At 62.2% G+C, this 25,057-nt stretch overlaps 2 protein-coding genes across 2 annotated transcripts in view; one reads left to right on the top strand and one right to left on the bottom strand.

Annotated features, from left to right (window-relative positions):
• Window positions 1–8,311, top strand: part of FLII (FLII actin remodeling protein) — a 12,614-nt gene extending 4,303 nt beyond the window's left edge. Inside the window, exons 8-30 of the mRNA XM_081108750.1 lie at window positions 352–527; window positions 616–773; window positions 1,332–1,416; window positions 1,787–1,937; window positions 2,077–2,213; window positions 2,395–2,607; window positions 2,849–3,028; window positions 3,665–3,747; window positions 3,870–3,944; window positions 4,133–4,216; window positions 4,323–4,494; window positions 5,003–5,107; window positions 5,192–5,383; window positions 5,660–5,848; window positions 6,079–6,218; window positions 6,294–6,528; window positions 6,683–6,837; window positions 6,923–6,983; window positions 7,085–7,213; window positions 7,293–7,399; window positions 7,490–7,595; window positions 7,697–7,762; window positions 7,845–8,311. Coding sequence (XP_080964876.1) covers window positions 352–527; window positions 616–773; window positions 1,332–1,416; window positions 1,787–1,937; window positions 2,077–2,213; window positions 2,395–2,607; window positions 2,849–3,028; window positions 3,665–3,747; window positions 3,870–3,944; window positions 4,133–4,216; window positions 4,323–4,494; window positions 5,003–5,107; window positions 5,192–5,383; window positions 5,660–5,848; window positions 6,079–6,218; window positions 6,294–6,528; window positions 6,683–6,837; window positions 6,923–6,983; window positions 7,085–7,213; window positions 7,293–7,399; window positions 7,490–7,595; window positions 7,697–7,762; window positions 7,845–7,979 — 3,134 coding nt within the window. The 3' untranslated portion in view covers window positions 7,980–8,311. The remainder of the gene's footprint in view (window positions 1–351; window positions 528–615; window positions 774–1,331; window positions 1,417–1,786; window positions 1,938–2,076; window positions 2,214–2,394; window positions 2,608–2,848; window positions 3,029–3,664; window positions 3,748–3,869; window positions 3,945–4,132; window positions 4,217–4,322; window positions 4,495–5,002; window positions 5,108–5,191; window positions 5,384–5,659; window positions 5,849–6,078; window positions 6,219–6,293; window positions 6,529–6,682; window positions 6,838–6,922; window positions 6,984–7,084; window positions 7,214–7,292; window positions 7,400–7,489; window positions 7,596–7,696; window positions 7,763–7,844) is intronic.
• Window positions 8,234–25,057, bottom strand: LLGL1 (LLGL scribble cell polarity complex component 1). Its single transcript, XM_081108751.1, has 23 exons — window positions 24,930–25,057; window positions 21,445–21,542; window positions 19,409–19,490; window positions 19,190–19,320; window positions 18,231–18,389; window positions 17,993–18,155; window positions 17,779–17,914; window positions 17,388–17,442; window positions 17,075–17,229; window positions 16,778–17,001; window positions 16,510–16,577; window positions 15,404–15,557; window positions 15,226–15,330; window positions 14,404–14,696; window positions 13,604–13,751; window positions 13,233–13,386; window positions 11,393–11,688; window positions 10,632–10,896; window positions 10,313–10,427; window positions 9,999–10,111; window positions 9,689–9,809; window positions 9,470–9,549; window positions 8,234–8,790 (listed from the first exon to the last, which is right to left on the bottom strand). Exons 1-22 carry the CDS (start codon window positions 25,008–25,010, stop codon window positions 9,471–9,473), a joined length of 3,195 nt encoding a protein of 1,064 aa, XP_080964877.1. The 5' UTR covers window positions 25,011–25,057; the 3' UTR covers window positions 8,234–8,790; window position 9,470.

Below are 25,057 nucleotides of genomic sequence, written 5' to 3'. Positions count from 1 at the left end.
AGTGCCGGGCCCTCAGCCTCTGCTGCCCGCAGGCCCCTCACTCCTCTGGGGGGAGGGATGAGCCCTGCTTCTCCGACCCCCCCCCCCCCCCGCCCGAAAGGAAAGGATAGCATTGCTTATGTTATGAGTAGCTCTCCCGTTGTCATGGTGACTGGTAAGAACACCAAGTAATGAGCACCCAGTTGATGCGTAGACGCCCGTGTGAGGGAGTTTCTCCTGAGGCTCGGGGCGGTTAGGTGACGGGCTGACAGCCACAGAGCCTGGAGGTGGTGCGGTGGGGTTCGGACAGGCCTGGCCGCGCTGGAGCTGCCTGGGGGGCCCTGGCTGATGCTCCCTCCCCCCACGCCCCAGATGTGGACCTGTCCTGCAACGACCTGACGCGGGTGCCCGAGTGCCTGTACACCCTCTCCAGCCTGCGCCGCCTCAACCTCAGCAGCAACCAGATTGCAGAGCTGTCCCTGTGCATCGACCAGTGGGTGCACGTGGAGACCTTGAACCTGTCCCGAAATCAGCTCACCTCCCTGCCTGTGCGTCCAGGCCTGGGGAGGGGGGCAGGAAGGCTCCTGGGCCCCCCTGGCTGCTGCCCTGACTCCGCCCTGCCTGCTTTCTCTCCAGTCGGCCATTTGCAAGCTGACCAAACTGAAGAAGCTGTACCTGAACTCCAACCATCTGGACTTCGACGGGCTGCCCTCGGGCATCGGCAAGCTGGCCAGCCTGGAGGAGTTCATGGCCGCCAATAACAACCTGGAGCTGATCCCCGAGAGCCTCTGCAGGTATGGCGGGTGGGCGGGGCGGGGCCACGGCATTAAACCCAGGAGAGCTGGTACCCACCCTGCGGCCTTCGGCATCATACAAAATGGACCATTTACCTTGGCTTTGTGGATGGAGACTACACGGGTGGTGCCAGCGATTCTCAGTTTGGGTCCCCAGAGCCCCCTTTGGGAGGACCCTGACAGCATGAGGCCGGAGGACACAGTGCCCCCCTGTGTGCCCTCCGGCTCTGAGCGCCCCCTCAGGCAGAGAGCAGAGGACCCCCCCGCCACTTCCAAACGGATTTGAGCAGAACATGTTTCTGCTGTCTGTCTCCAGGGCCCTTAATCTGCAGGTCACTTGGGAAAATTCTCTGTCAGCGTCACAGAAAGAATTCAGTCACTTAGCTGTGAGGAGGTGCTGTCCGCGTGCTCCCGCCTGGCGCCTTTGCAGCGCCTCAGAGCTCACTGTTCCTTCACTAGCCGGGCCCCGCGGCCTCTGCCCTACCTGCCCCGCCCCCAGGACTGGAAGTTCCCCTGCCCCTCTGTCACCTGTCTCAGGCCCCGGCTCTGTCCCCACAGGTGCACAAAGCTGAGGAAGCTTGTCCTGAACAAGAACCGCCTGGTGACCCTCCCAGAGGCCATCCACTTCCTGCCAGAGATCCAGGTGGGGGCGGGCCCAGGCCAGCGCAGGGGTGGGGGCTGAGGGAGGGGGTACAGACAGACCCTCAGGAAGGATCGAGCACAGGCGTGTCACTGGAATGAGAGGGACCTGCATAGGCCTCCTGGAGGGGTGGCCTTTGCTGGGTGCTTTTGGGGAGAAGGTGAGCTACATCCCCGTATCCATGTCATGCTGGACGGCATCATGTAAGTCCCACAGAAGGGAAAACTGAAGGCCAGGACGGGCATTCACTGAGCCAGGATGAGAACCAGGCCCCTGGCCGCAGCCCTGGTGGCTGCAAAGCGGAAACAAAGTTTGGTGTGGCCGGGAGGTGGGACTCAGGCTCAGCGCCACCTCTGCTCACCCCCTGAGGCAGGTCCTGGACGTTCGGGAGAACCCCAGCCTGGTCATGCCTCCCAAGCCCGCTGACCGCACTGCCGAGTGGTACAACATCGACTTCTCGCTGCAGAACCAACTCCGGCTGGCAGGTGCCTCCCCTGCCACCGTGGCCGCCGCCGCAGCAGCTGGTAAGCGGGAAGGTCTGGCCTGAGAGGGGGCTGCTCTCTGGGGCAGCTCTCTGGACACTGGTGGAAGGGGTTGGCCTGGTTGGCTGGATGCCCCTGGGGCAGGCCAAACCGGGGCTTAGCCGTTTGCCTCTCCCCTAAGCAGGGGGTGGGTCTAAGGATCCCCTGGCTCGAAAGATGCGGCTACGAAGGCGCAAGGACTCAGCCCAGGACGACCAGGCCAAGCAGGTGCTGAAGGGCATGTCGGACGTGGCCCAGGAAAAGAACAGGAAGCAGGAGGTAAGTCAGGCCGAGGGCTGGGACAGGGCCGGTGGCCCTGGGCTCTGGGCAAGACAGACTGTGTGACCCAGCTCACGATGGAGGGGGGCCCTGGGCGAAGCCCCTGAGGCGGGTGAGACGTAGAGATGCCGGCGTGAGTGGCTGCACAGAACCAATCCGTGCGCTGTGACTGTGACCCCAGGAGAGTGCTGACGCCCGAGCCCCCGGGGGTAAGGTGCGGCGCTGGGACCAGGGCCTGGAGAAGCCGCGCCTCGACTACTCAGAATTCTTCACAGAAGACGTGGGTCAGCTGCCGGGCCTGACCATCTGGCAGATCGAGAACTTCGTGCCGGTGCTAGTGGAGGAGGCCTTACACGGCAAGTTCTACGAAGCCGACTGCTACATCGTGCTCAAGGTGAGGCGGGCACGGCCCCGTGACTTGCCTTAGGTCGCTCAGCAGCCTCAGCACCGCAGCTTTGCTCACGGAGGCGGGTGGGGGAGGCTTTGCACAGGAGGCCGGGTGGAGATGGCCCAGGCAGAGGTGTGGCCGCCATCCCCTCCTGGGCGGGGAGCCTCTGCCCATCAGAGCAGCCCCTCGGTGAGCTCGGGCCCAGGACTGCCTGGTGAGGCTGACGTAACTGTGGCCTGGCCCCCAGACCTTTCTGGACGACAGCGGCTCTCTGAACTGGGAGATCTATTACTGGATCGGTGGGGAGGCCACACTGGACAAGAAGGCTTGTTCTGCCATCCATGCGGTGAACCTGCGCAACTACCTGGGTGCAGAGTGCCGCACCGCACGGGAGGAGATGGGCGACGAGAGCGAGGAGTTCCTGCAGGTGCCGTGGGCTGGGAGGGCCGGCGAGGGCAGGGGCGAAGGGGTGGGGCGAAGGTGGTGGGCATGGCTAATGAGGCAGGCAGGGAGCTGAGACCAAAGTGGTTTTGGGTCAAGACCTGAAGCAGAAAGCAGGGGCAAAAATGGTGAAGACAAGGGAACAAGATGAGGCCAAAGGTGGGGGGCCTGGGTTATTGGAGGCCAAGAGAGATGGGGAACTGGGGCCAATATGGCTAGGGGGCAGGGCCACCACCTGGACACCAACGGGCAGGGCCAAGGGCTGGACCGAGTCCAGTGGGCAGGGTTAGTGAGTGGTTCTGGCCCTTCTTCCAGCTGCTTAAATGTAGATGAGGCCACACTCGATTTTACCCAGATTCGCCCAAGTGTGCCCTCCTGTACACCTTCTGTACCCAGTACACATACCTCAGCATGCTGTGCGCACCTGAACTGCACAGGAGTGAACACATCCCTCCATTTGTACATCTTACCACTCCAGTATGTGTCTATGTTGATAGACACAGATCTTATTCCTCCTCTTTAACGTCATCACAGATTTGTAGCACCCGGCACACCTGTATACAGGTGGGATTGGTGGGAAGTGGTGTTAGCTCATGATAAAGGCCTGCCCCCTCACACACAGGTGTTTGATAACGACATTGCCTACATTGAGGGTGGGACAGCCAGTGGCTTCTACACTGTCGAGGACACGCACTACGTCACCAGGTGAGGAGATGTGTGGGTGGGCAGCATTGACCTGGACTCAGCTTGGAAGGACTGGGGGGAGGGTGTTAGGGTAAACTGGTCCCGGGGTGTCCCTTCCAAGCCACGTTTGCTCCGGCCTCCAGGATGTACCGCGTGTATGGGAAAAAGAACATCAAGTTGGAGCCTGTGCCACTCAAGGGAGCCTCCCTGGACCCCAGGTGAGTACCAACGATATGAGGTGGGGTGCCTGACTGAACCTCCCCTTCCCCCAGTGGGGGACAGATGTGGGCTCTAGAAGAAGCAGCCTTCCAGCAACTCTTTTAGACTCAGCCCCATGATGGGGGATTTGGGCCTGGGAACAGTCATTGCCTATAGCTGTCACAGCCCCTCCTCCCCTCCTGTCCAGGTTTGTTTTCCTGCTGGACCGGGGGCTGGACCTCTATGTGTGGCGGGGGGCCCAGGCCACGCTGAGTAGCACTACCAAAACCAGGTATGAGATGCACCCTGCTCAGACATGGGGAGGGCTTTTGTGCAAAGCAGAATTGTCACCTAAGAAGGGGTATGGGCCTTACTAAGGGCTTTGCACCTGTCCTCAGGCTTTTTGCAGAAAAAATTAACAAGAACGAGCGGAAAGGGAAGGCAGAGATCACGCTGCTGGTGCAGGGCCAGGAGCCCCCAGAGTTCTGGGAGGCACTAGGGGGTGAGCCCTCTGAGATCAAACAGCACGTGCCTGATGACTTCTGGCCACCGCAGCCCAAGCTGTATAAGGTGAGCGGGGCTGCAGGGCGGGCCTGACTCCACCAGGGGTCAGGTTGCGGGGTGGGGCAGGGACTCCGTGGTGACTGGTCTTCATCTGGACTTTGGTGTCGAGGGTGCCACCTTCTGGACAGAATCGCCCTGAGCAAAGGTCTGGAGGCTGGCTCTGAGTCAGGCCATTAGCATAGTGTTGGGCTGTGTTTGCTGGAAGGAGCTGCAGAGAGGGAGGCTGAGAGTGCCTGCGTGCTGGGCCTGAGAACCTGGCCTTAATTCTGGGGTGCTGTGAGCAGAAAAAGGACAAGTTAGAAAATTAGAAAAAATAGTAAGTTCTGGAGAGAGTAGGCAGGAAAAGTACCATTTACAAGTCCTTCCACTGATAGGGTACCCTTACAATGTCCTTGGGAAGAGATAAGGCCCCGAGAGGAGCAGGCAGCGGACCCGAGTGCTCCGGATCAGGACTTGTGGTGGGGCTTGTGTCCCCAGACCCTGCCCCGACAGCGCTGGCCTTTCCTCCTGCTAGGTGGGCCTGGGCCTGGGCTACCTGGAGCTGCCCCAGATCAACTACAAGCTGTCAGTGGAGCATAAGAAGCCGCCCAAGGTGGAACTGATGCCGGGCATGCGGCTGGTGAGACGCACAGGAAGGAGGGCGAGGAGGCAGGACCTTCCCCTTTAGCCCAGCACTGGTTGACCCCAGCCTCTGGCCCCGCAGCTGCAGAGCCTGCTGGACACGCGCTGCGTGTACATCCTGGACTGTTGGTCCGACGTGTTCATCTGGCTCGGCCGCAAGTCCCCACGCCTTGTGCGTGCCGCCGCCCTCAAGCTTGGCCAGGAGCTGTGCGGAATGCTGCACCGACCACGTTACGCCACGGTCAGCCGCAGCCTGGAGGGCACTGAGGCACAGGTAGCAGTGCGGGCCGCACCGGGGCTCCTCCCCGGGACCCTCTGAGCCACCCCCACCGCTTCTGTGCTGCTGCCAGGCCCCGCCCCTCCATGCCGGCTCACTCCCGCTTCCTAGGCCCCCTTTTCTTGGGCTCCATCCTCCGTGACCTGCCCCTCCCACTTCTGGTTTCTAGACCCCACCTTCACACCCCCATGTCCGCCAACCGAGCCTCACCCCATCTACTTCCACCCCAGCCTTAATTGGCTGACCCTCACTTGCGTTTTCTCCCCTTGGCAGGTGTTCAAAGCCAAGTTTAAGAATTGGGATGACGTGTTGACGGTGGATTACACACGCAATGCAGAGGCCGTGTTACAGGGCCAGGGACTTGCCGGGAAGGTGAAGCGTGATGCTGAGAAGAAAGATGAGATGAAGGCTGACCTCACTGCACTCTTCCTGCCAAGGCAGCCGCCCATGGCGCTAGCGGAGGTGGGGGCGGGGCCTAGGGTAATAGGACGGGGGCGGGGCCTGGGTGATGGGGCGGGGCCTAGGGTAATAGGACGTGGGGCGGGGCCTGGGTGATGGGCGGGGTGGACTTGGCCCAAGCTGAATGGGATGGAGCTGCCCTGGGTCCTGGGAGGAGGCTCGGTGCAGGCCCCTGCCCAGTGAGGAGGGCCGGCTCCAGAGGCCCCCCAGCAGGGGTGGGGTGTCACACGCAGGCCGAGCAGCTGATGGAGGAGTGGAACGAGGACCTGGACGGCATGGAGGGCTTCGTGCTGGAGGGTAAGAAGTTCGCTCGGCTGCCGGAGGAGGAGTTCGGCCACTTCTACACGCAGGATTGCTACGTCTTCCTCTGCAGGTGCTGTCCCCGAGTGCCTCCCTGGCCCAGCCCCTCCCTGCCCTGGGCCCCGCTCACTGCCCTCTGACCCTGCAGGTACTGGGTCCCTGTGGAGTACGAGGAGGAGGAGAAGGAAGAGAAAGAGGAGAAGGCGGGGGCCGTGGGCAAAGAAGGCGAGGAGGCAGTGGCGGAGGCGGACCGGCAGCCCGAGGAGGACTTCCAGTGCATCGTGTACTTCTGGCAGGGCCGCGAAGCCTCCAACATGGGCTGGCTCACCTTCACCTTCAGCCTGCAGAAGAAGTTCGAAAGCCTTTTCCCTGGCAAGCTAGAGGTGCGCCTGCCGTGCCCCTACGGCGCCATGCCATACCCCCATAGCCCAGGGGGGGTGTGTCTGTGGGAGTGGGACTCAGACCCAGAGAAGGCTTGGCCCGTGAAGGGTAGGGGGGGGTCCCACGGAGCTGCCCCCGACATTTGCATACACCCAGGTGGTGCGCATGACGCAGCAGCAGGAGAACCCCAAGTTCCTGTCCCATTTCAAGAGGAAGTTCATCATCCACCGCGGCCGGAGGAAGGCAGCTCAGGGTGCCCTGCAGCCCAGCCTCTACCAGATTCGAACCAACGGCAGCGCCCTCTGTACCCGGTGCCTGGCTGGGGAGGGGCACAGATGGGCAGGTGGGCTCAGTGAGCCACCGACTCCTTGCTGACCTCCCTCCCCCCGTGCCCAGGTGCATCCAGATAAACACCGACTCCAGCCTCCTCAACTCCGAGTTCTGCTTCATTCTCAAGGTGCGGCTGTGGGAGCGACCAGGACTGTGGGTGCGGGTGGGGGCTGCAGGGGGTGGGGGCTGCAGGGTGGGCCTGACCTGAATCCTCTGCACACTCCCCAGGTTCCCTTTGAGAGTGAGGACAACCAGGGCATCGTGTACGCGTGGGTGGGCCGGGCGTCCGACCCGGATGAGGCCAAGTTGGCGGAGGATATACTGAACACCATGTTTGAGGCCTCCTACAGCAAGCAGGTGACCAGGGCAGGCAGTGGCCAGATAGGCCAGTGGGGGCGGACAGGGACCCCATGCTGAGCCAGCCTCTTACCCACAGGTCATCAGCGAAGGCGAGGAGCCCGAGAACTTCTTCTGGGTGGGCCTAGGCACACAGAAGCCTTATGACGACGATGCCGAGTACATGAAGCACACCCGGCTCTTCCGGTGAGGCTGGGCCAGGCCCTCCCCCGCTGCCGCCTGCGGCCTGGGACTGCTGCTCATGACCCTGACCTCTGCCTGACCCTTGACCCCCAGGTGCTCCAATGAGAAGGGTTACTTCGCAGTGACTGAGAAATGTTCTGACTTTTGCCAAGATGACCTGGCAGATGATGACATCATGTTGTTAGACAATGGCCAAGAGGTGAGGCCCCTGTTGACCCTGCCTGTTCAAGGAGCCCACCCATTTGTCAGTGGGAATCCTGAGCCCAGGTCCCCCCTGACCACCTCCCGTCATGCCCACAGGTCTACATGTGGGTGGGGACCCAGACAAGCCAGGTGGAGATCAAGCTGAGTCTGAAGGCCTGCCAGGTGAGCTGGGTGGAGGGAGGGCTGCGGCTGGCGGGAATGGTCTGGAAGGCCTGCCCAAGACTCATGCATGTCCGCTCCCCAGGTGTACATCCAGCACATGCGCGCCAAAGAGCACGAGCATCCCCGCCGCCTGCGCCTGGTCCGCAAGGGCAACGAGCAGCATGCCTTTACTCGCTGCTTCCATGCCTGGAGCACCTTCCGGAAGGCCCTGGCCTAGAGCAGCTGCCACCCCCTGCAGTGCCCCTGTGGAAGCCCCAAGCTCAGGGTGAGGAGAGCAAGGGCCTCTTCACCCACCACCTAGCCAGGGGCTGTGTCAGGGGGCAGCCCTGCTATGTCATGCCCAGTGCCACAGCCCCCCCGCAGCACAGCCCAAGTGGCACCAAGGGGGCAGCCCTGATGGGAAATGAGACCCCTCGGTGTGAGCTCATGTGTGACACCCCCTTCCCTGCTAGGGATAAAGGAGACATGGTTGCCCTTTAAGAGATATTAAATGCTTTTATTTTCAATATTAAAAATCAGCATTTTTCATATTAAAACAGCGCTAATGTTAAAATTACAGAAAACCCCCAAGGTACAATCTACAGGGAAACCATTCTGACCCCCACATACACATACCTGACTGGGCCCCCGTCCTGGGTGCCAAGGGAGCGCCCAGTGTCTCTCTCACACAAACGTACAGGGTGGGAAGAGGGGGACATGCTAGCCCAGGAACAAGTACCAAAATAGTTTTAGAAAGGAGTGTCCAGCCCAGCACTGTCCAGTCCGGGCATTAGAAAAATATTCTTTGCAAAAGGAGGGGGAAAGGATGGTGTGTGTCCTTCCTTGTGGCAGCTGGCTTCCAGGTACTGCCTGTAGGAGAGGCCAGTCCGAGTCCACCCGAGTTCCAGGCCCACACCCCGGGGCCAAGGTGGGCAGGTGCCGCTGGGGCCCACAGGTGAGCAGGCGTCGTCTGCGAAGGGCTGGGAAGGGACACAGGTCCTGGATCCCAGCTCCAAGCAAGGCAGTGGTGGCAGGTAGTCCTGGCCTTCCTGGAGAGGAGAAGAATGGTCAGCAGAGGTCCAGGGAGGCCAAAGGGGCAGACAGCCTGGCTCCTTGGCTGCCACCTCTCAGGCTCCTCCAGGCAGGCAAAGGGCCGCCCCAGCCCCGGGGCAAGGACCCAGCAGGAACTGCTTGGAGAGGCTGGCCAGGCCTCAGCGTTGCGCACTTCAGTCCACTGTGGCCAGGGGTGTCCCCAGCAAGAAACAGAGCTGGGTCTGTACCTGATTGTGGGTGTGTGTGTGTGTGGGGGGGCTCTAGGTAGCAAATTATGGGCTCCAAATGTGGACAGGGCCACACTGAGGCTGCAGTGGTGGCCAGTCTCAGGCCAGGCCCCGTTCAGGCTCACCCCACGGGGCCCCGCCTTGTGCCTGGGTGATCTCAGCTGCTGAAAGGGGCTGGCCAAACCTCCTGAGCCCAAAGCTGCCACCACCTCTTGTTCCAAACACAACCTAGGACACCCAGGGGGCTGACAGGCTGGCTCTGTTTAATACGAAACGGTGAAGGTCACATCTGTGCGGCCCCGAAGCCCTGAGGGACAGCCTGGAGAGCAGCAGGCTCCGGAGCACTGGCCTCACGGGCCTGCTGGGCTCTCAGATGGGAAGCCAGGCGGGACCCCTGGGGTTGAGGCCAAGAACCCAGGACAGCCAGAGTGGCCCACACTTGCAGCACCTCATTTAATCAGGATGGCACAGGCTCGAGCCTCGTCTTCCACCAGGTTCCTCAGATTCTTCGCAGCCTCCTCCGAAGAGCTGGGGAAAGGGGCGGTGATCAGGACTTGGGGTGAGGCCCCTCCTCGCTCCTGCATGCCTGGCTGGGACACTAGTTTGAGGCGGGAGGTAGGCTGGGAGCCAAGGCAGCCCTCCTGTGGATCCTGCCCGCCCACCTCACCCCAGGAAATCCTTCACATCCTCCACCGTGATGTCCCCTGTTGTGTCCAGAGTGGCGTCAGCACTGATGGCCGAGTCAATGGACATGGGCGAGAGCATGGCCTCGGGTCGCTCTGGGGTGTCTGCAGGGAGGAAGCATCGGGCCTCTGTTAGGACCCCTGGGACCCTCTGCAGCCGTAGGACGTGTTAAACCCCCTGCCCCGCTCTAGCCTGGCGCACCCTCCCTAGGATTCCAGCTGTGCCTCCCGCAGAAGCCTCCCTATGTCTGCCTGGCTGGGGTCCTGCCACCCGTTTCATGCCCAGCCCCTCACCAGCTCTTTTGCTGTGGACAGGATTAGGGCTTCCATCACGGCTCTGTGGGGCCAGGAGGATGCCGGGGGTCCCGTTAGCCTGGCTCAGCTTGGGCGACTCCTGGAGTCTGTAGCTGCAGAGACAGGGCCATGATGGGGTCACAGGGAGGCACCTCAAGGCTCAAAGGACCAAACCCCTGTCGTCCCATTCCTGAGACCTGGGACTAGAGAGACACCAGGGAGGGCCACCCTTGCTCCATGCAGAATCTGGGGGTGGGGATGACAGCAGCCTTGATCAAAGGCCTCCCGGGCCAAGGGCTACCCCCTCCGTGTACCTGGCATGGGCAGCACCATGGGACCAGCTGATGTCCAGAGAACAGAGCGGCTCTGTGATGTTCCGGGCACTTAGGGAGAAGCGTTCAAACTCCGATGGGGAAATCAGGTAAAAACCTGGTGGGTGGGAGAGAAGGAGCCAAGAGTGAAGTCAGGAGATGGCCCCACCCTCAGCCCGCAGCTGGTCTCTGCCCGCACGGACAGACTAGCCCTCCCACACCCTGGCCGGCGCTGCGCCCACACTGGATACCCCTGCTGCTGACGCTCTCAGGAACTCCCCTGGACCCGCCTGGGCCTTGCCCCAGAGAGCCTTCGCCTCACCCTGGCCGTGGCGCGTGAAGACACAGGAGGCGATGCCGCTGATGTCCTCCTTCCGGATGCAGGAGTAATGCACCTGGGGCCTCAGGCCCGGCACCGAGAAGACGTGCACGTCACCCAGGTTGGTGAGGCAGGCCAGGCAGGTCTCGGCATAGTCCTCGCAGGCCACGCTGGCGAATGTGGCCAGTGCCACCTTGCGCACACGACAGCCCTCATGGGCTGTCAGCTTGAACTTGGTCTTGGCGCTCACCTTGGGTAGTGTGAACACCTGGCAGCGGGCAGATGGCCAGTGAGCACAGCCTGGTCCAGTCCACGCCCCGAGCCCTACGCAGAGCCCAGCCTGCCACACAGGCCCATGCCCCTGGCCACCAGCACCCCTGCCTGAACACCCACCCCCCTGGAACTGCCCTCAGACCTGACCCGGCTCCACACTGTTCCTAAAGCCTCCCAGGGCCCTTCCCATAGAGCCTGGCAAAACCAGTCACGCTGGGTTGTAATGGTTAGATGGTTGGTATGTCCCCAAACCATGACCTCCTGCCAGAGCCCAGAGGAGTGGGTCAAGGGGTTCTGGGGGGGCCCAGTGAGGTATGAGGGTCCTGCAGGCACACAAGCTGAGGAAGTCCTCGGGGCTCTGCAGGGGCACCTCTGCTAGCTGCGTGGGGTCCTGCGGGGGCTCAGCAGGTAGGCAATAGGCCAGGCAGGAGTTCTAGGGGGTCCAGTGGTATCTAGGAGGCAGGAGCCTGGAGGTATCTGCAGCAGCTCACCTTGAACTGCTCCTCAGATGCGATGAGCACTGCATGGCCACCCTGCATGTCCGGGGCCTGGGCCAGGTCCTGAGAGGCCTCGAAGGGCTCAGGCAGTGGGCGGCCACGCCCATCCAACACGGCAATGGCCACCACAGGCGCACGATGCATTAGCTGCACCTCCTTGCCCAGCACAGCCTCCACCGCTCGCTCGGGCCGCTTCTCGCTGCCTGCCACTGCCACTGGCACCTCCAGTGCGTAGGCAAACACAGAGCCTGAGTTGGTGCCTGCCCACATGGTGGGTCCGTGGTGGGCCGCTGTGGGGCAACAGGCTGTGAGGCAGGGATCAGCCCATACACAACAGATCCCTCCCCTCCTCTCCCGACACTGGGACCCAGGGCTGGGTCTCTCCTGCCCCACTTCTTTGGGGTGACCTCAGCCAGCCTTGTGGCCTTGGGCACCCTCTTTAAACTGCTGACCACAATCCGGGCCTCGGACACAACTCTCCTAAAGAGGCATCTCCACGGAGATGTCAATGGCACACAAACTGGACCCTGACCTCCCAAACCCACGCACTGCACCCTCCGCCCCCTCTCAGCAGTGCCGCCCCATCACAAAGCCTCAGCTCTCTCCCAGCCCCACATCCCCTCACCAGCCCTGGCAACACACTCAGAATAGGGTCCTCATCCCAAAAGTGCATCAGGGTCCCAACCGCACCCGATTCACCCCCACCCCTTCAGTGTGTCCATGCAGCAGTCAGACACGAAGTCCCAGGCCTGGGCTGAAACGAGAGGGGACCATCTCGCCCCTCGCCCTGTGTGAGCTGAATCTCTGGGGAAGACCCTTTAGTGGAGAATCTGAGCTAAAAACCCAGGAGCCAAGGTGGGCCTGAGCAGTCCTGGCTTCATGCCCTGGAGGTACGGTGACCTCAGCAACAAGCATTAGGGGAGCCGAGCCCCAGCAACAAGGTAGTGAGCCACTCACACAGCTGACACCCCAACCCCCAGCCAGCCAGGAACTGAGCCCCAAGGGCCTTTTTACAGTGACTGGTAGAGACCCACGGGGCTGCCACGTCCAAACAGTGGGGAAAATCCACGGATAAAGGACCCTCAGCAAATAAGCAACACCGGAAGGGGCCTTGCTCACCCAGAGACTAAAAGACACACCACTAAATGCCCCGTGCAGGCTGGGGGCTGACGCAGCACCAACCATACAAGGCACTTTTAAGATGAACGGGGACAGGGACTCCGGGATCAGTATCAGCTCCATGGGGTGCAATGCGGGCACAACTGTAGGTCACAGCTGTTAGACACGAACTCAAGTACTCGTGCTGGGTTTCAGTTAAAACACTCCAGCAAAAAGGCAAGCGACATAGTGCAGTGGCAGCAGCGCCAGGTGGGACACGGGGCGACTACTCTCTGGGTTTGTGTAGGGTTAAAGTCCCAGTTATGTGAGAAATCAACTGATGAATTACTCAATAAACCTGATGACCGCATTTCTCTGCAGGGCGCGCTCAGGGCTCCAACCACTTGGGGTCAAAGCCAGCTCCTAAGCAAGGCAGACAGCACAGCTCCTTGCGGATCCCTCCCCTCACTACTGACAGGCCGTGCGGCAGTCTCCCCACACTCACCCACCTCACACTCTACCCCCAAATCCTGAGCTCTCAGGTCTGAGGTCCTGTAGCTCCCTCACTAACCCCGTGCCAGCAGAAATTCCAGGGGAACTGTGTGGTTGGCCTGGCCAGTAATGCTCTCCCACCCCCTGGGAGAGGCTGTCCCACCCCTGCCCCACTGCCCATTTCCTGGATGGCCAACAGAGGCCTGCTGTGTTTCTCTAAACCCTGTCCCTCTCCTGGCCTCACCATCTCGGAGAAACGTGTCGGCAAAGTAGAGGCAGCGCACCACGCCCGAGAGGGAGTCATCGGCTGAGCGGGGCTCGATGCGGCGCTGCACGGGGGTCATCTCCACGTCGTGGGGGCAGGCCTGCTCTGCCAGCTGTGCGTTGGCCTCCTGCAGCTGGGGGAGCGTGGGGCTCCAGGACACTGTCCTCTCCCTCAGAGCCCAGCACCCACTTCCCATCACGCTCCCCAGCTCCCCTGATCACCCAGGGCTGAGGGCTACTGAGGGTGGGCGACAGGGGAGCAGACACAGGGCCACGGCCAGGGCCAGGCCTGGCTCCAGGTCTACACTGCAGCCTCGGGGGGTGCTTCCTGGCAGCCTGGCCCCAGCTCACCTTGCTGTTGGTATTAACAACCCGTTTCTTGCCCGAGACTCGGCTTTTACGGATGCGCCGGAAAGACTGGCGCAGAGACTTCTTGAGCGACTTCACCCGGGAGAGCGGCCCCTCCATCGCCAGGGAGTCATTGGGGTGAAGCGTGCACCTGGGGGCAGACAGGCGCCCGTTGGGCTACAGAGCAGCCTCCTGGAGCAGCCTCTGTGCCCCTGTTGGCCCGGGGGCCAGGCATTAATGGTCCCTGGTCAGGAAGCCCAAACCCCACCCTGCTGCCCTGCCGACCCAGGATCTGGTGGGCTCAGCACTCTACCAGCAGCACTTCACATAAGGTCGAAGCTGCCAAAAGCGCTAGCGCCACCTTCACCACAAGCCTTACAGCAGCGGTTCTCAACCTGTGGGTCGCGACCCCTTTGGGGGTCGAACGACCCTTTCACAGAGGTCGCCTAAGGCCATCGGAAAACACATATATAATTGCATATTGTTCTTGTGATTAATCACTATGCTTTAATTATGTTCAATTTGTAACAATGAAAAGACATCCTGCATATCAGATATTTACATTATGATTCATAACAGTAGCAAAATGACAGTGATGAAGTAGCAACGAAAATAATGTTATGGCTGGGGGTCACCACCACATGAGGCGCTGTGTTAAAGGGTCGCGGCATCAGGAAGGTTGAGAACCACTGCCTTACAGGAAACGGAGGCCGAGCTGGGAGGGGGAGACACCAGAGGCCCATGGAGCTGGGGCCGGGGGGACAGGCAGAGCCCTCCCCAGGCTGTGGGCCCACACCCCGCACCTGGCCAGCACCGGGCTCTTGCGCTGGTAGTCGAAGAGGCCGAAGCCGTGACTGGTGCCAAAGGCCACGAGGCTCCACTCGGTGTGCAGCGTGACAGCGGTGACGGCGGCCGGCGGCAGGCACTGAACCAGCACCCGGGGCTGGAAGCCGGCGGGCCAGGGCAGGGGCGCCGTGCGCGGGCTCAGCCGCTCGTGGCCCTTCCACGTGAAGCCCTCTCGGTCCTGGAGGAGGTCCACACTGGCCGTGCTGACCGCCTGCTCTGAGGGCCTGTCACTGAGCTCCAGCACCAGCACCTGAGCCCGCAGGCAGGCAGGGGCGGGGTCAGCATAGAGGATGGGCCGCCATGCCCCACCGGAGCCTGCAAAGTCACTGTCAGGGCGGTCCCGGGACTGTCTCATTTACCCACTGAATAAGCACTCACTGAATGCCTACTGCGCACCAGGGCCTGCACCGAGGAGCACAGCGGTGACCCAGACCCGCTGGTCCCTGCCCTGCCAGAGCCAAGGACCCCACCACCACCACGCCTAAGGCACACGGAGCACCTTCTGGATGCTCTGCGCGCTGGAAGAATAGCACTGAACGGACTGCTGGTCCCTGCCCTCCCAGGGTTCATCGAACATCCGTGCTCCAGCCTGGCCCTAAGCCTCCACGTGCCCTACAGCCAGAGCTTGGACTTAAGGCCCCAACAACAGGCCCACCTCCCTGGCTGGCCTCACCCCACCTGGGGCCCCATTCCCACCTCTGGGCCAGACCCTCCAGTTCAGGCACACCTCTTCCAACAATCCCTCCAGACCCCCAGCCCTGAGGACCTCTCAGGCTCACCTGGCCTGCAGTGCCGGCCACCACCATCTGCGCTGTATACTTGCAGAGTGCCACCTTCTGCACCCCAAGTCTGGGGTCATCACTGTAGGGGTCAAAGCAGCCCACCTGGGGAGTGGGTTGGAGTGATGACACAGGGCAGAGCCAGGACCAGGCTCCTGGGGTTGGGGGAGGGGCCCACCTTGCGGAAGGGCGGCCAGTCGTCCTCGGGGGCCTGGGCCAGGCTGTCGGCGTGCTCACAGTCGGTCTGGAAGAGGCCAGCTGTGCTCAGCTTGTAGAGCGGCCGCAGCGCCACGCCAGAGGCATCCCAGAACCGCACAGTGCCGTCCTCGTGGCTGCAGGGAGGAAGCCATCAGGCCCATGCCGGGCCCCCGCCCATTCCTCCATCCACTCATCCTGGGGCCATCATTGAGCACCTACTGCACAAGCCAAACGCTGCCCAAACGCCTACTGTATACAGCAAATAGGAAGAACCTACTGATTAGGCAAAGACATACTGAGTGCCGACTATATGCCAGGCCACACGCACCTGGGCCCTTCAAACAGGGTGAGAGGTGTAGAAACAATCACCAGTGTGGCGAGCAGGAAGTGGAAGAGGGGAAATCCAGGGAGCAGAGGACTCAGGGGTTCTGTCCTCACGGGGTCACCCAGCAAAAGGGATCGGAGTTAGCAGGTCACAGGGCAGAGGGCTCAGCTGGGCCCGAGGCAGCAGCAGGAAGACTGGGAGGCCAGCAGAAAGCGGGAGAGGAAGGGGGGGGCGGGGAGCAGGCCAATCTGGGGTGCTGCCTCAGGCGGAAAGCCCTGGCGTGAGCAGGCGTGTGGGGCTGGACGGGAAGCCCAGCAGCCCTGAAAGCCATGGTTAACCGTTTCCAAGCAGGAGTGGGAGGCAGAGCCAGGGCCCCCAGATCCCAGCACAGGCAGGCAGCAGGGGCAGGGCAGGAAGTCAGGCCCTGAGTCACTGGGCACGTCAGCGCCCGCCGGGCCCAGGCCGGCCCAGATTCCCGGTCCCAGGGCAGGCTAGGTGGGTAGAGTTCAGTTCCAGGCCAAAAGACAGGGCAGGGAGGGGCTTGAACCAGGGTCTGAGAAAGCTACGATCCCAACCCACCCTCCTGAAGGGGGAACCCGGTCCCACCAGGGGCCAGGCCTGAGTCACTGGGCAGGTCAGTACCCGCCTAGTCTAGGCTGGGCTCTCCTGCACCTGCGTGGGCTGTGCCCGGCCCCACGCACCCACATACACACACATATACGTCACAACTGTGCTTGGCCAAGGGGCTAGGTCTGCCTTACCCAGTCAGCAGCAGCCCTCGTTGAGATGGTTCCTGGGCCAGGTTCCGGCCCCCGGTGATGGGCCAGCTCTGGGAGAGGGCGAAGTTATCAGTGAGGTCAGGACAAATTCTTCTCCCTTTTACTCTGGGCTGACACCCAGGACCCAAACTGCTTCCGAGTCCCCAAGGTACACCTGGCACATTCCACCTCCAGCTTTGCATCTGGGCTGCACTTTCACAGGGAACACCCTCCCCGCACAAGGCTGGGCCCGCAAGGTGCAGGCACACACCGAGGCACTGGAGGCAGGCTGGGCACTCTGCTGTTCCCCAGCGCTCACGATGCGGGCCCACAGCTTGGCAGGGACATTGGCCACATGGGCCGAGCAGGTGATGGCGGACGAGTGCAATGGGGCCAGGTATGGAGCAGGCACCACCGGCCAGCCGGGCATTTGCAGGTCCAGCACCACCAGCTCTTCTTCGAGCAGCACAGCCAGGGCCTGGGGCTCGTCGAACTCTGTGGGACAGGGGCAGGGTGAGGAGCACGACCACAGGCAGTGCCGAGTACCGGGTGGGGGAGGGCAACACACCATCCTCTGGCCGCATGCTGTGCACCGTGAAGAAGTCAATGATGCGGGAGGTGAAGTCCAGTGTCACCAGAGTGTCCGCCCGGAGCACACTCACACAGTGGCGGTCACCATAGCTGGCACGGGGCATGCCGCCACTAAAGATGATAAAGTGGCCCCTATACAGGGGTGGGGGGCCCTGTGAGCCACCTGGGTCGGGAGCACACACTGCCCAATCCAGAGAGAGCATCACAGGACAACCCTGAGACCCGAGCCCAGCCTCCACCCCAGCCAGATGCAGCCCCCGACCCACACCTGGACCCAGCTCCCCACCTACCCAGATGCACAGTTTCGCCACAGAATCTTATTGATGGCTTTGCAGGGAAAGGGGCCTGGAGGGATGGGACAGTGTCAGGCTCATTTGCTTGCCAGGACCCGAAGAGCCTCAGGTCGCATGTCTCACCCCTTCTCCCATCCTGCCCACATTGCTCCTGCTTCATGGCTGCTTCCTGCCTCCAGGGGGAAGGCCCACTGCCCCTAACCGTACACCCCACAGTGGGAGGGGGTCTCGCCTTTGCAGATGTGGCATGGCGCTGCCACCTTCCACAAGTCCCCCTGGATGCCCCCACAAAGCAGAGGCGGCCACGAGTGCCCGAGCTTGGGATCGACCACCCGTCAAAGCCCTGTGCTTAGGCGGCAGGGCTGCCCTCAGCCTGCCCAGCACTCACCGTAGGGCATGGTGGCCACTGTAGGTTGCATTACTGGAGAGCTGCCAGTGTCCGCAGACCAGATGGCATAGCTGCCATCGCTGTGTGAGCTGACCAGCGTGCTGCCACTGCGCTCCCAACACAGGCTCTCCAGCTGCTGTGGGCAGAGCAGGTGGGCATGAACAAGGCAGCCACGGCAGAGGCCCCGGCTCTGGGCACAGTCTCCCACACCAACCTGGTTCCCCAGGAAGACGCGGTCCACACACTGTGCTGCCTGGTTCCAGATGACCAGCAGGCCCCGGCTGTAGCCAATGAGGATCCTGGAGGGGTCCCGCAGGTGTCCCTGCAGGGACTCCACGGGGCCCAGCGCCTTCCCACACCGGTAGTCATCTGGCAAACTGCAGAGGAAGCCCAGGTGAGCCAGCAGGAGAGTTGCCCAGGCAGTGGGTGTGGGAAGCCCGCCTGCCTCTCACCTTCGCAGAACCTCCTCAGGGCCAAGGGTCTGACCCTCAATCAGCATCAAGGTGGAAACATCCAGGAAGAAGACGCTGCCACCTTCAGTGCCCAGGGCTGCCATGTTACCAGCAGCCACAAGCAGGATCACTGTGATGTGGGCCAGGGTGGGCGGGCCACTATGGGAGACAGAGGGAGGCGGGGGAGGGTGTGGGCTCCTGCTGAGGAGTGCAGAGGGTGCGAATGAGCTGCTACTGTGAGCACCGTGGCCCCTCTGCACTCACTGGGACCTGACTATCCCGTGGGCTGGTGAACTGGGAAGGCAGCAGTGGTGGCATCATGATTAACTCACTCAATTATTCATCAGGAAGTCAGCATGTCAGCGGGGACAGTAAATATAGGTTCCTCTGGTCTCGGAGATGGGCTCCCAAGTCCCTCCCACCCACCAGGAGGGCAAGGCAGGAACCAGGCTACTCCGCTGCCCCCTGGAGCACCCTGTCAGCACCGCACACCGCACGGCCTGGCAGGACCCCCCTTCCCCCAAGCTTACCCTTTCACCTGTACACACTATGGCCTGTCATCCCAGCCCCAACTAGAGACACCAGGGGATCTGTGCTGATGGGAGCTCAGCTTGGACCTGCCCCACACCTGCCACTCCGCCACTGCAGGGAGTGCAAGGCCACCATCGGGTGCGCAAGTCTGGGGCTCAGTGCACCTCCCATCCTGCCCCTCTGGTGCAGCAGCACAAACCCCACCTGCTCACCTCAGGCTCAGCCGCAGCTTCTCTTCTAACACCCGCCAAGCCCCTGGAGCACTGCTCAGTGACAAGGGGTCCAAATGCTGCCTCTGGGACCCAGGCTCAGCTCAACATCCCCTGCCACCCTAAACCCAGCCCTCGGCAGTTTCTCGTCCCCACCATGCCTTCGCAAGGCTGGCTCCCCATGCCTAGCGGCTGGCTCCCAGCCAAGCCCACCAGTACCTGGCACCGTCAAAGCCCAGCCGACTGGGCAGTTGAAAGCTGAGTGCTTCCTCAAGGTGGGCACAGCCATTATGGTGGACGATCTCCCAGAGATGCAGGCTGCTGTCGTCCAGCAGGGTCAGGAGGCGGCCCTAGGGGGTGTGCAGAGGCCAAGACTGGGCGGTAGGACTGGGAGGGGTCCCAGGGCTTACCAGCCAGCCAGTGGGGGCAGAGGCTCACCTGGCCGGGCAAGAAGTGCATCTGGGTGACTGTGGCCATTTCCCGGTGCAGGCCTGTGAATTCCACACCAGGTGCACCATAGCTAAGGGCAACAGGTCAAGGGCAGAAACAGGCAGAGACGCCCAGCCTCTTCCTCCTCCAGGGCCATTCTGATAGCTCCCAGCCAGGCCTGCCAATCCAGGAGCCCTCCAAAGTCCAGGTGGGCCCCTCCCTGAAGAAACACTGTCCTGCACCCCCAAGTCATCCTCAAGCTCAGAAGGCAGGCTCCACTCAGCTCCTGCAAGTCCTGCTGTGGGACAACCTTCACATCTTTAGCTATAAAATGGGTAGTGGCTCCCACCTCACAGGGCTGACCCAGGGCAAGTGAGAATAAAACATGCTCAGCACATGCAGCCCACTCTGCATCAGTCTCATGTGTCCGTGTGCCCGAGAGCTGGCCCCACAGGCAGCGAGGCCAGGCCAGGCTCGAGCAGGAAAGCTGCTTCTTCCCACAGCTCCAGGCCCCATTCCAGCCACAGGCAAGGAAACCAACCTCCCTCTGGGGCAGGCAGGCAGCAGCCCCCACCCAAGAGAGGGGAGAGGCCAAAGCCTGTCCATTCACAAACCAGCACTCAGAGGCTTGAAGAGGTTGGGTGACCTGCTTCCAGTGCCTGGCATCAGTACCAGAGTCTCAGCAACTCCAGGTCTGACAGTGAACAGGCAGGGCCCCGGGGGCCCCGGAGGGAGGGCAAGGGAGAGGTCAGCAGCATTGCCTGGGGACAATGCAGGAGCCAAGCCGTTGCTTGGAGCTGGAGCTAGGATTCCCTGCAGGAGCTGGAAGCACACAGAAGAGGGGACAAAAGAGGGGGCAGGAGTGCTGGGCAGGAACCAGAGTCACCAAGGAGACAGGGGGAGGGGCGCCTCTGTGTGCAAGGCCTTCTTCTCAAGCCTCAGTTTCCCAGCCCAGGGGTGGTTGGGGGCAGGAAGGAAGGATTGGGGAGAGCTCTGGCCTCCTCTGAGGCTCTCCTAGACGTCCAACAGGTTCTTTGTGAGCATGAGAAACCGGCGCCCAAGACAGACCAGGACACAAGAGGGCCAGCACCAGAGGCTAACAGACGCCTGACGCGGGGCACCAGGCAACACCACCTGCGGAGCGCAGCACGTGGGGCAGGACAGCACCTCGAGGGCTGGGAGCAGCCGGCAGGAAGTGGGTGTGGATGGTGCTGGGGGAGCGTCCGGCCCAGCCACACCCCCTCGTGTAGGCAACCTCACCAGCTGCAGGTCCAGACGCCCACGCCTCCCCTCCCCTTTTCAGGCATTTACTCACTCTGTGCCGCCCAATGTCCCTGATGAGGACACCGAGACCCAGAGGGTCACTGGGGAGGGTGGAGGTGGGCACCTCACACCACGCAGGTGCCAGACAGTCTGCACCCCCGTCTCCCGGGGGGAGGGAGGGCTTCACTTCAGGCAGTGGAAGTGCGATGGTCCACACCAGGCAAGAAGGCATCCAGCTGTCTGCTTGCCCCCACCCACCCGGGCTGACAGGGAAAATGCCCGCTTTGTGCGGCACACACAGACCATTGTGCAACCGCCAGCATCCAGGTGGGGGCCAAGCTGCGCTCACCATGCCGAGCCTGGCACTGCCCCCAGCCCCTCGCTGGACACGTGTCTCACATTGGTACACATGTGTAGCCGGTCACCAGGGAAAGACCCACTGATGTGACCCTGGCCCACCCACCAACCTTGACAGGTACCAAGATAGGCCAGCCCTCTGGCCCAGCCACCCTTGTTAGAGTTGCTGGGACAATGAATAGCAGGGTCGCCTAGGGTCGCTGGCTAAAATGCAGTGAGGGACAGCTGTGGTCACTGCAAGCTGTGCCCCCACCCCCGCATTATCTCCATGAGGAGGGATCTGAGGGCAGAAGCTGCACCAGCCTCCACCAGGTCCAGATACCTTCCACAGCCTCCCGGGCTGGGGCCTGCCACAGAGCCAGCGCATAGGTAGCTACAAGCAGGTGGTCCTCACAGCCCCGAAGGCTGTGCCCCGCAAAGGATACATCTTGACGGCCCCAGACCTGGTGCCAATGGCCATGATGCGAAGCTCAGGGTCGAAAGCCAGGGCGCTGGGCTGGTTGGGGAAGCCATGCTCCACGGTCTGTGGGGGGAGGGGAGGACACTTGCACAGGCACAGCTGCCCAGGCCCACCCAGGGGCCCACCCCAAGGCAGCCTCAGGTTCTGCTGCTGCTGTGCACCAGGACTCCAGCTGGGCCCCTGTGCTCTGTGTCTGCAGCCTCACTGAGAAATGGGCAACCATGCCTCCAGTGGGTACGGAGGGGCTGAGCCAAGCCCCGTCCCTCGGCACTTGTGTCCATCCCACTGTGTGCAGGGCTCTGACAACAGGCAGGAAGCACAAGGCTCAGAAGTGGGCCACCTGCCCCAGGGGCTCTGCCCTTATTCCTAGGGGCACGGACTGAAGCTTGGTGAGGCACCATGCTGCCTCGGATCCCCCGTGAAGTCCATGGCACTTCCCAAACACAGGCCCCACGTGGAGGTCAGAGGCCAACCCCCAAGGTCATCTAGGCAGAGTCAGAGACAGAGGAGCTACCTGCGCAGGCCCTGAAGGTGTCACCCACCTCCCAGACTTGGGTTCCCCAGCTGGAAACGGAGCAACAAGGTCCCCACCCCCTCTGTGGCAGGGATGGTGTGAAGAGGGCCTGTGCACTGTTGGTATTAATGGAATGCTTCCACCTGGTCCTCTGCTCCTGGCAGGGCCAGTCCCAACATACACTGGTCCCAGCTTCTCCAGCCCAACTTGGGCTTTCCCTCATCGCCGACCCACCCAAAAAGCTCATACTCATCCCCCGAGGCCGAGCTGGGGCCTCTGCCTGGAATGTCTATACCCCGACCCCATGTCCTCAGCACCAATGTGGGATACCACCTGGGGCCACAGATACCTCTTGATCACTGCCTCAGCAAGACACTCATTTTTTAAGAAACCGTGATTGCCTGGACAGGTGGCTCAGTTGGTTGGAGCGTTGTCCCATACACCAAAATGTTGCAGGTTCCTTTCCTGGTCAGGGCACACAACGAAGTTAAGGGTTTGATACCCAGTTTGGGTATGTATGGGAGGCAACTGATCGATGTTTCTCTACCACATTGATGTTGAGAGAGAGAGAGAAAAGAGAAAAGAAAGGAAAATAAAAGAAACCCGGGTCCCCAGGCCTCTTGCCTCAGCCTCCCTCCCGCCTCAGCCCATCCAAGCAGGGACTGAACCCTCCGGATGCTGGCCTTGGGCTAGTCACAGCACTCTTCAAGCCTCAGTTTCCCATTTGAGCACTGGGGGACAGGGAGTCCACTGGAAGACACAGGTGCCATTTGGCTGAGGATGGGGGGCAACTTCCCTTTCCCACCAGCACTGCTATGCCAACGCTGGACCTGACTGGCCAGTCCCCCCCTCTGCTCAGGAACCCTCCCACCCCAGGGCTCCCAGCTACCTGGAGAAGGTAAGTCCTCACATCTGGACTTGTCTTCCTCCTCCCACTCTCTCCCCCTCACTTAATTCTAGGCCCAGTGGCCTTTTGATCTCCTCCAATTTACTAGGCAGGTTCCTGCCTCAGGGCCTTTGCATCTACTATCCCTCTACCTGGAATGTGCCTTATCCAGCACTCCCCAGCATTCGGGGGCCCCTAAGCCATCCTGGCTACAGCAGCCACCCCTGCTCACAGGCTCCAGGCCCTCACCCTACCTTTTTTCAATCCATAGTACTGGCACCATCCAAACTGCTGCATATTTTGCTCTTTTGTTTTGGCTTTTCACTATCTCCTCCACTACGACATCAGCCCCCTGAATGAAGAGGTATGTGTCCCTTTTGTCCTCAGCACCTAGAACTCACACAGTCAGAGCTCAGTGTCAAGGGACATAGAGTGGACACACCTCCCACAGGCAACACGTAGACAGGGCTGGGATGTGGACCCAAGACTGAGTCCAAAGTGGATGTCTGCGCCTGTCCCCCCAATCCCACTAGAGAACCTGGGTCTAACCGCTCTTATTGTATTTTTGGCATCTATTCTCTAGTGATCACTTACCACCCCCTCTGGGGAGCCAGCCCCTTGCCCAAGACCACCTCCCTCCTACCACTGCTGCCCACTCAGAACGGGTCCTCATTCTGCTTAGCGGGGAGCCCTCCCCTTTTGCCAAACAGGACCAGCCAGGGGGGCAGCCTCCTAGCCTCCCACCATCTGCTGCATGTCCCCACTTCACACCCAACTCACTGGCTGAGGAAGTGACACCTGAGCTCAGGGCCTGCGCTGCACTGTCATTCTCACCTCAGGGGCTCGGCACACAGGGGGACCTGGGAGCGCCTTCCCTCTGGGCCTGCAGGCTTCTGGCAGGTTCGGGGAGAGTCTGAGGGTCCTGGCAGCCCCACCACCTCAGAAGCCCTGCCTGCCCCGGGAAATGCCCTGGTGCCCCGGCCACTCCAGGTCTAGCCGGCCCAGAGCTTCCTCCTGGACAAGGGTCTCTTCCCGGACCACAGCAGCCCTCAAAGCTAAAGTCAAATCCCTACCAGTAAGGAGGACGAAGTGACCAGTTCCACCTGTGACTCTGGGCAGTCGGCACCTCTCTCAGAGGCTCCCTGTTCTCACCTGGGTGCCGGGCGTAACAGCGCAGCTCCCGGGAGCTCAGGCCTGCGCAGCAGAGGGCTCTGGGCTAGAACTCCGGGGGCTGGCGGCCACCCAGGCCGAGGGCGCTGGGGGCCGAAGGCTGGCCTGTCCTGCCCAGGGAGGACAGGGGGCGGCCCTCCCTCCCCCGCTAGGCTGCAGGGCTCAGGGGCACAGGAGGCCCAGCAGGGAGAAGAGCGGCTCCACGTCCAGGGAAACAGGCCCCACAACCTGAAGGGCAGGGGGGTCCGCAGCCAGGCATCTCCCCTGGAGCCCTGGGTGAGGGAGGGGAGGGGCACGGAGGGCGTCCCCAGCCCTCCCCTCCCCATCTGCCTCCTCTCCTCGCCCCTCCCGCCCCACCTGGGCTGCCCCGAAGGCGGACAGGGACGAGGGGAGCCTCCGAGGAGGGACAGAAAGACGGAGCGAGAGACAAAGTGAGAATTCGGGAAGCCCGCAGGATGGAGACGCAGCGGAAGAGGACCGCCCGCTCCGAGAAGCAGAGAAACAGGCGCGAGATGATGGGACGCGGAGAGGAGACCCGCAGAGACGACACCCGGGGACCGAGGCGGGGACACCCCGCCCCAGGCGCGCGGGCAGAGGCTGAGCTCGGGGGGCGGTCAAGCCGGAGGGCGGGCAGCGACGCCGAGACCTGGGAGGGGGCCGGGGCGGCCCGCAGCCCGGGAGAGGCGGACCGGGAAGTGAGCGGAGACCCGCAGCCCCGGAGACGTCGGAGCTGGGGCGGAGGCGAGGGCGGCCTCCGAGAGCGCCCGGCCCGCCGCGCTCCCGCCGGGCGCTCCCTCCCCGCGGCCCGACGTGGCTGCGGCGCCCGGGCCCCCGGCCCCGGCCCGCACCCTCCCGCCCAGCCCGGGCCCCAGCGCCGCACCTTGTGGAAGGCGAAGAGCTCCTGCTTGAGCTTCTCGCGCTGCGGGTCCGCGCCCTGCCGCCGGAACCGAAACTTCATCATCTTGCGTCCCTCCGCCGCCGCCGCGCCCGCCGCCGCCGCAGCCGCCC

This window comes from Myotis nattereri (genome assembly GCF_964212035.1).
Source record: "Myotis nattereri genome assembly, chromosome: 16".
NCBI lineage: Eukaryota > Metazoa > Chordata > Mammalia > Chiroptera > Vespertilionidae > Myotis > Myotis nattereri.
Note: the sequence above shows the minus strand (reverse complement) of the source record. Positions and strands in the feature narration are given on the sequence as shown.